This window comes from Apus apus, chromosome 16 (genome assembly GCF_020740795.1).
Source record: "Apus apus isolate bApuApu2 chromosome 16, bApuApu2.pri.cur, whole genome shotgun sequence".
In the NCBI taxonomy this organism is placed as follows: domain Eukaryota; kingdom Metazoa; phylum Chordata; class Aves; order Apodiformes; family Apodidae; genus Apus; species Apus apus.
Genome location: NC_067297.1, coordinates 2,401,658 through 2,415,995, shown reverse-complemented (window position 1 = coordinate 2,415,995; position 14,338 = coordinate 2,401,658). Strand labels below are relative to the sequence as shown.

Genomic DNA, 14,338 nt, shown 5'->3' with positions numbered 1-14,338 from the left:
CTGCTGTGGGTGGGAGGCCCCACGACTGAGACGCCACCGAAATCTCCTTTTAAAGGAATTCTATCATGGATGAAGCACCAGTGCTCAAAGTTCCTAAGGTAAAGCAACTACTGCTCACATGCCACCAGATTAACCCAGGTTGTCTCCACCCACACCACTTGTCAGAATTTTACATCTGTTCTTCTCAGCATGTATATTAGTGGCACTAAAATTCCTCCCAGAACAAACATGATTTTAAATTACAAGTCTGTTCTGGTTTGCTTATTGTTTCAGTTTTCAAGAAAGGTCCTGGTGCAGTGTGAACCTCAGCACCTTTCCATGAGCCTTGGCTTCAACACCATGCAGCAAATCAAAAAGGCAGGTGGGCACTGGGTTCATCCAGGGCAGGCAACACGGCATGTCTCTCAAATAAATAAGTATAAAGAGCCTTGAAATTAATTTTAGTTCCACCCATATCACATGGAATTTCTACCTTGTATTGCAAGCCCTCCTTCACTAGGAATGCTAAAACTTAAAGAGTTGAAGACAATACTCATAAAACGCCACAAACAGTTTCAGTAATTCAATAATTTATTCATCTAAAAAAGTGTGTAAAAGTATATAGCTCTCATCCACAAGGTATATATGAATGACATTTAAAATGGAGGTCTTTATTATTATTGTTTCTTTTTATCAAAGTCTTTTTTTTTTTAGTGTATTGTACCAGCGATATACTGTAGATTTAAAATGAACTTCACATTTTTTTTTTGTTTTCTTTCAAATTGTCGGCTATATATAAAAGAAGCTCACTGCAAAATGCTCAGAGAGAAAAAAAACAAAACAAAACAAAAAACCAAAACAAAACAGAAAAGAAATTCAGAACTCCCCAGAAATGTACAGCTTTTACATTTAAAAAAGGTTCTGAAATATACATACAAGCATGCTGGACATTCCCCACCCCCTCCCTCTCCCTTTAGCTCAAACAACTGTAATAATAATTCTGATTTAGGCATGAATTTCCAAAGTTAGAAATAAAAAAAAAAAATAAAATAACTTTCTTCACTCTGTAGGAAAGCCAGGGCTTGTACATTTCAGATTAATTCAGTAAAAAACTCACAAGTAAAATAATGCATATTTAAGGGAAATATTATACAGAACTTTTCACACAGAAGTACATAAGATTTTTCTTTAAAATCTATTGCCATTCATTTATTTTGCACAAAAACGTATAAATATGTCACCAGCTTCTCTTAACTTAAAAAAATTAAATAAAAGACACCAGATGAAAACTACTCCTTGCTGCCCTTTTTTTATTTTTCATTTTTGCTTAGAACCAGGTTTCTGGGGAAGAAACACCCCTGGATAAAAATGGCCCATTTAAAAAGAACAAACAAAATAATAATCCAAAGTTCAGATGAATCCTGGGAACAAATAACCCCCAAATGGTAAAAGATTACAAATGTCTACTTTACATTTTTTCCTCCCCAAGTTAAATTTTTTTTTATACAAGTTTACAATCTTCATCTTTTTATGCTCTTCAAAAGGCCTTGAGAATTTTCTTTTCTGATTAAGAAAAAATAGTACTGCAATATTTTTTAAAGTCAATTTTACACTGTACACATTAGATACAAATGGTTTGATATCAGATTTTTTTTTTTAACCTATACATTGCAAAGAGGATACCCACATGGGAGGTGCAGAGAATGAAATAATCCATTTACAGGTTTCTTCTCTGACTTCACCTTCTCATTACACAAGCAATTTTTTTTTATTCTTTTTTATTTTATATAATTTGTTTTAAATGTTACATTATCTCAAGAAAAATACTTTTTAAAATCATAGAATTTCATTTTTTTTAACCAGAACATGAAAGTCTTTTGGAAGAACTTTAAAATTGGTAGGGTTTTTTTTCTCCACAGATAGATAAGTAGGTCACACAGCCTGATCAAAGTGCCCGACCCCTCCCGTAAGGCAGTCCATGCCTGCTGCACAGTGCAACAACAAACATTAGAAAATGGAGTTTAAACATAAACCCCTTGAAGCCTGGAATGAAGGAGTCATAAAAATACTTCAATTAGCCATTAACCTTTAAAATGGCAATCATTTTACTCAACAAAGTAACTTTTCCACCACAGTGGTATAACTTCAAGTACTAATTTAATGATATAATTTTTAAAAATTATTTCTTTGAAATAATATTCCTATAGTCAGAAAAAATACACCAGATTTGTAACTGATTTAGTGTAAACAAAAACCATATTTTTGGATATGTACATGGACGAGTCTGCCCAGAATTCAAGGGCGACTTGGGTTTCAGTAAATAGTTTTCTAGCATCACTAAATTTACTGGAAATATATTTCAATCATACCTCTACAATAGATTAATTTACCACTTTCCATCTGCCCACACATTGGGCTTTAAAGTATTTTTCCTCCCTACCTCTCACTCACTCTTCTTCCATTAGGTAGTGTTATCCTTCATTAAACACTGGCCATTCCTTGCTTTAACCAGGCTACATGCAGGGGGGAATTCCTTAGAACACCAGTACATCCTTACCAGAACACACTTCCCTTCCCAGCTTGAACTTTGATTGTTAGTAGCTTCACTTTTGATTTCTAGGTCAGAAGAGTGAGAGGTATGTAGATAAATAACCCTACAGTGGAACGGAGCTGGATTTTTAAGATATTCTACTGTTCCTGGTCCTTTATAATTTAATCCCTCCCCTCCCCAAACCTAAAAATAAATAAAGTATCTCCAGACCATTCATATCTACATGGACAGGTAACAAATGCATGCATTCATCCCAATCCACTCTGACAGGAACTCCAGGTAGACAGAAAACTCCAATATTTATACAAGACTACATCTGTGTGGTTTTTTTCATTTGTTTTTTTGTTTTTCCTCCTGCAAAGTCCCAGTTTATGATGATCGAACAACAAAGTAAGTTTTGGACAATCCAAACCGGTCACTACAAGTTCTTTTTACTTGCAGGGCTGACACTGCTCTTGGTTGTTGATCAGAGTTCCTAATGCAAAAAGATACTGTAGTCTTCCTTAAAAAAATAAAATATTAAAAAAAATAATCACACTGACCAGTAACTACTGGGCCACCAAACTAACACTGGCTTGAGGTTACTCTGTGTTCACTGTTCTTGGATGTTCCCAGATTTTGGACTGAAGCTGCCAGAGATGTTAATGGGTAGTTTAGTTTTGAACACTGCAGAACTCACATGTGCTTTTGGAGGAACAGAAGCACAGCACAGGACTGGTCTGAAGAGAAGCAAAATTGTGATCTTTGCAGACTGTGGCACGTTTCTCAGGTTGAGGGGAGAATAAGCCAGAAGAACAAGTGCTTTTCTATCTATTAAAGTATATTCATGATGGCATTGTACAATTGAGTGAGCACCACAAAGTGGACAGGAAGGCAGGAGCTGCGATCCTGAGTGGCAGGGTTACACGTAAGCCAGGACAGTGCATTGTACTGCTCCAAAACAAACCTGCAGGAGAGAAATGCAGAGAGAAATTAAACTGGAATAGTTTACTCCTTTCCTCATCTTTTCTAGATGATCCGTTTAAACTTATCTCTGGTGTTTCCTGGAGATACAGTGTCACAAGGACTGCCTGGCTGTACTAACTTCAGTGGCGCTGGCAAAGTAGGAAACTCACTGAAAAGGAGCTTGAGTTTTATTTGAATTGAATTTAAATTAAGTTTTTTGTATTTGAATTTTCTAATTTTAATTTGAGCCAAGTTGAGTGTAGGCCCTCACCAGTACACAGGAGAGATTATGGAATCAGAGTAATTCAGGTTTGAAGGAACAACACACAACCCTGTATTAATTCAGAAAGAGAGTCTTCTTTATACCCCAATTCCTAAGATACTGGTAGCAGGAGAGCACTCAGTTTGGTTTGGTGAGTAACAGTAATTACTGACACAGTCCAAATGAGACGATCAGCTAAACAGAACAATCTTTGGGGGGCAAACCAAGGTGTCCACTGGGTCAGGCAAAGCTGTTTCTATGTTTTCTTTACATAAGTTTTGTACAGTAGGATGGTAAAGTGATGCAGTGACCATCCCAGTCCTGTCTTGGGTGGTGGAGGCAGCAGCTGTGGTAAGAACTGGACACTGCTCTGAGCCACCTGTGCAGGCACAGAGTTACAGGCTGTTGATAAAGCTAAGAAATCCTTGTGCCACACTGAAAAGGAAAGGTCCCTCTAAAGCTTCAGAGCTCTGTCCCCACAGCCCTAGAGAGTAAATGCAAAACCTAAGAGGCATTACCTCAAGACATCTGATGTAGTTTTAGAGTCTAGGGGGTGAGGGACTCGCTGAGAATTTCTGGCAGGTAGCAGCTCATCGGTCTGCGCTACAGAGATATGGTGATGTAATGAGGCCTGTGGAAAGGAGAAAAGAACAAATTAACTCTTCATGTAGCAAGTACTTCTAAAGATTCACAGTGAGCAAATGCTTTCTGAGTTATCTCAGGACAGCATGAAAAGCTGGCAATTCTTTGCTGAACCCACCATGACCATGTGTATTTCCAAGTTCCATAATGATTCCACTTTTTTAATACATTGACTTCTCTTTTGACTGGGATCAACAATCTTTGAAAAACAAATGCTGAATTCTGTTACTAATTTTGGTCAGGGAAGAAGTGACAAGGTGAAACACTTGGGATGTTGTCTGTGGTTCTTTTGGTATATCAGTAACAAACCATTCTGATTGTTCAAGCTCTCCCCGTAGGACACCCAGCACACAGCAGTGGGGTGTCCAACACTTAGTGCAGCCTTTGTCCTGCTCTCTGCTGGAACAGTTTCTCCATCTCTCTCATCTTCCTTCTGGAGTCAGGCTTGTGCATTAGTTTACACAAGAGTAGGAAAGGGATTTCATATTGATCATGTGCAACCACGTAACCCTTTCAAGTGGGTAGCCTAATACACCACACAGCCTGCTGGGGCAAAACCTCTCATTTATACCTCCTCCAATTACAGCACCCACATTAGAGGTGAAATGCTTTAGCTCAAAAAGACTTAATCCAAAGCAGACAGATGACTTGACTCTGTGTGCCTCACATGCCATGCAAGTTTCCTAATTGCAGCACGAAGCAGACAGCACCCCCTGCTCACGGAACAGTGTACAAGTTCCTGCATGAACACAGCTCCTTGCTTTTATTAAAAATTGTCCAAACCAGAAAGTATGTTCCAAGTCAAATTAAACATTTAATTCAGCCTAGATCTGAGAGAGCAACTGTGCCGGGCAGGGGGTGGTGGTGCAGGGAAGGGTGGTGGCTCCTTCTCTCTAGTACAAATCTAGCATAAGCTTACAGAAGGAATTCAAGAGGTTGCCTGGAGCTCTGCTGACTGGGTTTTACTGCTGGAACTGAAACACAGCCTTTGCATTACTAATTCACAAAAAAAAAAATAGTTTCAAGTTTTGCATAAAACTTCATCTCTAACTCCAAAACCATGGTGGTTTGTTTTTCATATTCTTTTGAGCTCTCCGTTCTGTCAGTTTAAAGAAAATCACATGCTTCAGGGAAACCTGTCCATGAAGAGGGCAGGGTGTATGGGATGGAGCAAGGCTCAGTACTTCAGTGGTGCAGGTGCTATATGGACTGTAGAGCCTGCCGTGCTGACTGCAGGTCATGGTTAACATCAGTCCTGAAATGGCTTCTTTTGCATGAGAAAAGAATCAAGAGATACTGAACACAATACTCTGATAATTGATAGACACAGGTGAGAGAATATAGAGACTTGCAAGAATGTTTAGTATTTGTTAATTAAGCTGGGAATGGATGAAGTAAGTAATACCTTTATTATTCTGTATGTTGTTTGCTTACATAGTTACGTGATGCTGTTCAAGGCTGATTTTTTTCACCTTCTTTCCAAGCTCCTTAATTTTTTTTTTTTCACTCATTCAGATAAGCTGCATGACACACTGCAGGGACCAGTGAATCTCTAATGGCTGAGCCAATTCTGCTCGTCTCACAAGCGAGAGCAAGTCTGGAAGGGGAGGTAGGTCCCTCCTGTCTGAGGCTGACTGAACACAGAAGCAGGGATGCTCCTGCAATACCAAATGCAGCTTTGCTGATTCTGTATTTAGAAGCTGCCAAACAATCCCATTTTCAGGTAAGGGCTTTAGGAACAGAGGATTAAGTTTTAATAGCCAGCTGTCTCCAGTGAATTCAAACCTGAAGTTGTATTTCTGTTTCCAGTACTGTCACAGCTGCGGTAATGCGCAAAGCCAACATTTTCAAAGAAAATTCATAGACTACAAATACAATTTTTTTTCCCTTGTGAATGTCCCCAAGACAGACCTTCAGGAAGAGGGGACACTGGTTTTGTGCCTGAGGACAGGATGACCAGAACCACTGCGGAAGATTCTCAGCTTTGGCAGTCGATACGAAGTATCCAAGAGCAAGAGGTTGCTGCTTCAGTTCTTCAGGGGCTTCTCGGGAAAGGAGACGTTCCCCTTGGCTCTGAAAGGAGTTCAAAAAAGTCAGGTTTGTTGTTTTATGGCATTACATCCCACTCATTAATTTTGTTTACTAATTACTCAGTCTTTAATCCAGTTCTGTCTTGTTATTAATGAGCTATCCTTTAGTCGTTCATGAATCTTAAGTCAGTTGTCTCAACCCTTCCTTCTTCCCCTGTAGTTCAGTTCTCCAAGCTTACATTCCAGAACCACTTTAGACTCCCCAGCAGTGCTGACCTCCTAAACTGAACTGAGTGCCTGTGGAATGTGATGCTGCAGAGTAACTGAGGTGCTGGGCTCTGGCTGCAATCTGAACAGCTCCTGTGCACATACAACACAGAGCAGTGTTGAATTTAAGTTCATGAAGCCTCACAGGCATTTCCCACACATACCAAACCCAGCAGTTTGCACTGGAGATCTTCCTGACTTCAGCTAGTGGAAGGATGCATTTACACACTCAAATATGGGAGAGAATATCTGCATCTTTATAAGGCTGGTTGTGTTTGCTCTTTTAGTTACATTTATAGCCTAAAAACCCCCAAAAAACTAGGTTTGCTATTCTTTGCTATTGACATGTGGACAGAAGACGCTGTTCTGTGTTTGTGTTTAGTACCACCAAGCTGAGGTGAAGTGTGGGGAAGAAGAAACAGCTGTGCTGCTTTTTAGTTACTTAATTGTAAAACTAATTTAATCAGACTTTTGAGTCACTGCCTGTCAGCATGTATGTCTGTGATGTTATTTCTGCAGAGGAAAAGCTAGATGGACCTTCCACAGCTGGGGCTGTGGGACAGGGACACTTGGTGTGAGCTTGGTTACCTCAGCCTGTGTGCGTCTGTTCATACCTGACATACCATGAGCCACATCACCAGTCCTACAAGGGTGTCTCTCAGGTTTCAGAAAGGGCGACTGCCATTCCATTCTAGAGCAACTTCCTGTTTTAAATACATTTAGTTTTTTGGAAACACCCTTTTATTGTTTTTCTTCTATTTCTTAGAGGAAAAACCCAAAAGACGCCTGCTAAGTATTTTAGCTTGAAACTTCTGCCAGCTCATTTAGTCCATAAACATCTTTTAAGTCAATAGGTTAAAAAAATAAATTATTTTAAAAATTCCACTCCACAGAAACCAGCTTAATCACAAAGCCTTCGCTACTAGTCCTTCAAGCAGGACTTTCTCCAGCAGCAATATCTTGACCAAGAATCAAAGGAAGTTAAACAGCCCATAAAGCTTGGAGAAGGCTGCAGCTCACCTGGCTGTGGGCACTCAGGAAGCCCATCAGCAACCCTGGAAACTGGCTGCTGAGCAATCAGGACCTGCACTGCTGAACTGCAGCAATCAATTATGGGCTACATGGACGAAGGCTCAACCTTCCCCGACCCACAAGGTAATGATCACACGCTGTTGCTTTTTTAAAACCAAAAATTACATGTCAATTACTAGGCCCTTGTTAATGGTTAAACTGAATTACTATGACAGCTTCATCTAGAAATGGCTTGTCCAGGTCTCTAGAGCTCTTTGGTCATTAACCTTCCAGTGCTGTTCTTAAGCCACTCAGATGGAGTTCTGTGGAGAACAGGTTTTGTAAAGGCTTTTCTAAAAGTGGTACAGAACACAGATTGTTGAATGAACTAAATAGGAGTGATGCATTGTGATTTATGGCTGGAGGGTTTGGAAGAAGAATTTAAAACTCTTAATTTGCCCACACACCAGTTTGAAATAACAAAGTGACAGTAATGTGCAATCACTGAGTCTTTGAAAAGTGGGCTGGAGCGTTAAGATCAGGTGAGGTGGTTGTGTACCAAGATCACAGAACACAGGCCTAGCATTTTTGTGGCTGATGCAGAAGTGATTTTTCACCCACAGACTGCATTAAGCTGACCACTGAAGCATTTTTGGCAGAGGTTGCAAGGAAAATACAGGCAGGGCTTTTTCCTTCTAGGGGGTAAAAAGAACACCATTTAGTTCATCATTTGCAAGGAGTGAGAATTCTTTCTTAAGACATATTACATTAGAAAATTGCACTGCTTTGTAGCAGAGGCTGAATGGGTGGCATCATTCAGGGACAAATACCTTAGCTGTACATCACCTCCTCCAAGTATTTATCCTGTATTTCCTTTCATACCAGATTTACAGTTTCTTTTGGTAAGACTGTTTAAAGCCACCAGTGATAGTCATAGATGCAGATCTAGTTTATTGAAGTATTACAGACCACTAAACCAGAACTTCTAAATGCACAGTTATCTGTTTCTTGTATAAAAATTAGCCTGTTTCTGTAATAAAATACTGCATTATTTAGTAAACAAGTAATATGCTACTCTTTTAAATGTACTATTTCTAGAATAAAACTTCTCCAGAAAAAAAGATGGTATGCCAAACTTCTATGGATGTGATGGAAGCCATTTTAACAGCACAAGTCCCTTACTCAATTACATGTCTGAAGTAAAAGAGTTCCATCAAACATGATCCAAATTATGCTAAAGCAGATTAAAAAAACCCTCAATTTACCAAAAATAATTTGCATTTTAAGTAATCACTGATGGAAGTAACTTTATAAAAGCCACTTCAAACAAAAATAACTGGCAGACGCTATGTGCTCTGGGATAATTTTCCCTAAGAAAACAACATTTGCATAAACATCCAGCACCTGCAGAGTTTCTGTGGGGAGGGTTTTATTCTGAGAAGAATTATTGCCCTTCTTGCCTCCCCTGGAATTGCGTGCGAACAAAAGTGTCAGGGCTTCCTTTCTCTCCAAGACCTGTCACTTTGTGCTAGGGACATTCCAGATGATATTCCAGAAAGAAATGGATGAGTAGAGATGAAGTTTATACAGGGTCAATAGATATGGCTCTGCCACACAAAAATAAAGCTTCTACCTCCTCTTCCTCCTCCCTTCCTCTCAATTGCCTTGTACACTAACAATGGACTTTAGAGATACGAACAGGCAAGGCAGAGGCATCTTCTACAATAGGATTTAACCAGCACCTTCAGTTTTAATATGAATTCTTGCTTGCTGTTGCCCTAATTATGTTTGAGAATCTACAGGGGAAAAAAAAAATTGTTGGAGGACTTGGGTCTTTTTGTTTTTGTTTTAAGTGGCATATGCTCTGAAGCGCAGCAGCCTTACCCTACTATGCTGGAAGTGAGATCCCACTCCAATGCCAGATGGTGATCCAGGGGAAGGAACTGGGGAGGAATTTGGTGAAGAGTGAAGATTCCCTGTTATTAAAATTCTGATGTCATTGTCCATGTCATCTGGGAATGGGAGGTCAAACATGTCATCTGAAAAGGAAAAGAGAGAAAAACAATTTCCAAAGTGCTTTACTTGTTTTTGTCAAGAAATTTTTGTAGTTTATTACCATTCCCTTTAATTTATTATAATTCCTTTTTTTTTTTTTTTTACATACTCTTAAGCCAGATGAAAGCAGAGATAAACACTTTACTGCTTAATCCTTCTTAGTACCTTTGAGTGCAACCACACAAGACTTGAAAGGAAAACCTGGCAGACATCTGGGAGAGTGATGGAGTTTAACAGTGGTCAGAAAGTGAGCAAGAATCCTGTCATACCAGCTTAATAAAAATCCAAACTGAACTTTGTAACAGAAAAAATGACACCTCTCTGCAGTTGGTCACAGAAATCCATTAACAAAATACTTGAGATGCATTAAACAAAGCTCAGTCTCTCACTCCCAGCAGGTGCTGCTACTTGGCACGTTTGCTCAAGAGGTTCTGGGAGCAGCCCCAGCAGCTCCCAGGAGCAGAAGGGCAGCAAGGCCTGCCCCACACTCCCAGGCAATTTACCTTCCTGACTGTTCCAATACTGCACCAGGATTTCATGCAACACAGCTTTTAATATTTTACCTTTATCTCAGAAAATAGCTATTTTAATTTGGATTATGTTAATATGTGGGAAGGGCATGAAGATCTAGTGAAAATGAGTTTGCATTCAATGAGAAGTACATTCCCTCATTCATGTGAAACACAGGTTATGGCACCACCAGTGACTTCAGGATGGAAAGCTAAGACATTATAAACACTGAGCAAAAAATCATAACCATCACAAGATGGTTTGTAGGGTTTTTTTTTTCCTTATTCAGGTTTCTTAGCAGGCAAAGATATTTAAACAGTAGAATGATATTTAAAGTATATTTTAGGGGAGAGAAAGGCACAGTGGGAGCTGTCTGAATTAACTGGAATCATTAGAATTGCAGCCAAATTTATACTAAAACACATGGAGCCCTACACAGGAGTCTTGCATTTCTATATTTTATATATATATATACACACACACTTACATATATATATATATATAAAAATTAATTCATCTTGAAAAAGAAGAATTTACCCTGCGTGAAAAGAGAAAGGAATGTGCATGTCTGAAACTAACTTCACCTGAAGTCCTAGGGTTGAAATGGGTAGGTAGTTGTTTTTCTTCATCTTCTGAGGAGAAATACTGGATTGCAAGAGCAATGAATTAACTTAGTTTATTAACTTCTGTCCTACGACCTCAGCAAACAAAACAGAACTCCTGTCATGCTCTGCTTAGCCTCCAAAGCATAAATGAGATGGCTAATAGCATAGGAAGCAGTTTAATCATTAAGTAGAACACAGTTAAGAAAATTAAATTTAACACCATTTTGGAAAACACCAGTTCTTGTAGCTGATTCTAATTAGCATCTGAAGCACTAAAGGGCAGGTTAATGCAGGTTAAACATTTGTCAGCACAGCCTTCAGTCAGGAGCTGGGGCCTTGAAAGGACAGCTGCCTCACTAGTGAGAGGGGTGACTTCCCTTTGGGGAGGCCTGCGGGAATTCCAGGAGGAACAGATCAAAGCAGACTCTTTCATTAACAGTAGTGCCCCTTTCTTCCTCTCTTTTCACCAAACACTTCTATTGTAAATGTTTGCAGTTACTCTTGATGGAAATTATTTTACAATCATTTTTTAAGGACTTAGGGCAAAGCAGGAAAATACTTGATATCAAGTGTTAAGAGTCTTGCTGACACAAACTGCAGTGTTAAATATGCTTGGAAAAGCACACTGCCAACATAATGAATTCTCAGGTTGGTCTGTTTTGCCTGCTTTACAGGAGGATTAAGATTCTAAACCAAGTACCTGCTTCCTCACAAGCTTTGTACACAACAGGCACAAAGCAAACCACTACTGCAAACACCAAGCTGGCCTAATCAAGTCACAATAAGAAAAAGCACTTTAAAGTCTGTGGCATTTCACTTATTGATTGGTAAGTATCACTCCTGGAATACATCAGTATGATTACCTATAAACAGACTTTAGAAGAACACGTTATTATCCTGTAAGCAGAGAGTGTGGTGCTGTTCTCTTTACACTAAATCAGGGTGGTCTTGGGGCTGTGGGAGAACATTTCTCCACTCTGTTGTCACTCACGAGCACTTCAGTTCTGCTGATGTTCTGGACAGGCCACCAAGCATTCACAAGGCATCCCACACACTGGACATCTGCCTACTCACCATTGGTAGGGCTGAATCCATCCTCATTGGGGTAATTTGCTGGTGCCACCTGGATAGTAGCAGAAGTTGGGAAAACCAGGATGTGTGTACAGGAGGCATCCTGAGGGGTGTTCAGCTGGGATGACTGCAAGTTCAGTGCAGTGCTCCGGCCAAACACTGACCCCATGGTGACAGCATCTTCCAGAAGAGAAGAACAGCAGAGACATTAATTTGCATCATCTTCCAAATGTATGTTCTGTGTTCAATTAATTTCTCATCTGGCTTTGCAAGCTAATACAAGTGTTTAAAGGTCCTTATCTTAAAAAGAATAAATTACTAGAAGAGCTTGAAATTAAGATCACAAGTTGTAGATAATGTTTAGCTATGTGAATTCCCATACAATGCCCCACCTTTCCTCTCATTCTGCTGCCCCTTAATCAAAGATTTAATTTTTAAATGAGCAAGTTAAATTTATTTTTGCCCTCTGTGTAATTATGCACTATACCCTGCTTCAGTTGACATGAAAAAAGCATCAACTTGCCATCTATTTTCTCACGTTACAGAAACTCTGCTTTGAAATTACTCAGTTTTATGAGTCATTTTCAAGCTTGTTTAATTCTGTTCCATGTAGCAATCTTTATTTCTCAACTAAAAAAAAGAGACCTTCATAAGGGTATTTCACATGTACATGACAAAATATATCCCTATGTAATACAAAAAATAAGTGAAGTGAACCTCAAAATTTCATTTAATTTCAGGTGAACTCTGAACTGCTGCTTATTACAGAACTCTCTAGCTAACTGGAGCATATGAAAAGGCAAGTATGTTTATCCTCACTCCCACATACAGACTCCTGCTCTTTCACACTACTGCAGTGTCTACAGTCCTCCTGCATCACATTTCAGCTGATGAGAACTGCTCTACCTGAAAACATCACCTCCCCAGGGCAAAGTCCCCCTAGGAGCCCACACTCCCAGTGTAGCATCTCCTCATGGTATTTTGGGGGATTCCACTGACTCAGCCTATTTCTTCCTACTACGTCTAGCCCTGCTAGTCAAGGTGTTCACGTTGGTCTCAAGTTCTCCCAAAATTCATGTGTTATGTGGTAAGCAGGGTAAGTAAAAGAAAAAAAGCTACAATGGCATTTAAATAGTTGGATCAAATGTACCTGGCATCACAACAAAGGACCCCTGTGGCTCCATGGCAACCAGGCAGGCACTGAGGATGGATGGGGAGTCAGCCGAGGAGATGCCACACATGCGGCACACCTCCTTCAGCTGCTTGCTGATTGTCTGCAGGGAACATTCCCCAAGGAGGATACTCCAGTCTGAAATGGAGAAACATCACAGTAGAACCATGGGGTGCTGAATGGTCAGGGACATGCTTGAAAATAGCAACAGATCAGTAACATTTGGCATGTCTTTTACTGCTGCACTATTGTGAACTGCCTGTGTGAGCAGGGCCCATGGCTCTGCAGGCTGCACAGCTGCAGCACGTCAGGCAGGGAGTCATGCAGCCAACACCAGAGGAAACATCTCCAACTTTGTTGTCAAGTACATTTCAGTGGAGGTGCACATATAGATTCAAAAAACTACATTAACCATTTAAATGGCATGTCCAAAAAGCAGAAGCTGCTGAATAAATTCCTCATCTGTTTTCCTTCCAGATTTAGCACCTGTATGTGTGATGGATACTAAATTGCCCTACTGGGGCAGGCAACAACTCTTCTTCCCTGCCTGGGAATACTCTCCCCAGAGTATTCCTTTGGCCTTTCAGACTGAATTGTTATTTATTGTGCATTGTTTTTCTGGGGTTTTTTTTCCCACCTCATGACACACAGAATCTCTCACAATGAGCAGCCAAAGGAATTCATGTCTCCTTCAGTTACTAATGTAAAAGGACAAAGTCATGGAATATTTTTATCCTCTTGCCTAATTTATCTTCATGTTCCAACTCAGGAGATGGGAGCAGGCTGAGAGGACCCCCTCAGAACCTCATTTTCTTTTCATCAGTTACCAAACAAAACCTGAGTAGTGGCCACAGCATCAGCAAAGGAAGAAAAGACATGAATGCAGGTACTGACACTGGTGACAGGAATGACTGCTGAAGACAAAATAGGCAGTCCTGACCCGTGTTGGATTAAGGCACCTAACAGTCCAGAGCACCCTCTGAAATCCCATGGCACTGTTAGGAATGCTAAATCTGGGGAACTCTGCAGGATGCAGAGAGTACCTCAGTGCTGCTTCACACTGATCTTCAGTTAGTTTTGTACACCACAGAAAAAATTAATTTACTTTTTTGGCCGTTCAGTAACTTTTTTGGCAAGACTTGTTTGTTTAGCTTAAGTTTAGAATAAGGACTACTCAGATCTTTTTCTAATATGTGACAAAACCTATGACTTCCACACAGAAATACACTGTGCAAACAC

At 39.9% G+C, this 14,338-nt stretch overlaps 1 protein-coding gene across 2 annotated transcripts in view; it reads right to left on the bottom strand.

The window, feature by feature from the left end:
• Nucleotides 1-552: 552 nt before the first annotated feature.
• MED13L (mediator complex subunit 13L) overlaps nt 553-14,338 on the bottom strand; it is a 189,665-nt gene continuing 175,879 nt past the window's right edge. For both annotated transcript variants that reach the window (XM_051633794.1, XM_051633792.1), the window contains exons 26-31: nt 13,079-13,237; nt 11,932-12,108; nt 9,572-9,726; nt 6,291-6,452; nt 4,256-4,368; nt 553-3,476 (exon numbers count right to left, since the gene is read on the bottom strand). In XM_051633794.1, coding sequence (XP_051489754.1) covers nt 3,344-3,476; nt 4,256-4,368; nt 6,291-6,452; nt 9,572-9,726; nt 11,932-12,108; nt 13,079-13,237 — 899 coding nt within the window. In that variant the 3' untranslated portion in view covers nt 553-3,343. The remainder of the gene's footprint in view (nt 3,477-4,255; nt 4,369-6,290; nt 6,453-9,571; nt 9,727-11,931; nt 12,109-13,078; nt 13,238-14,338) is intronic.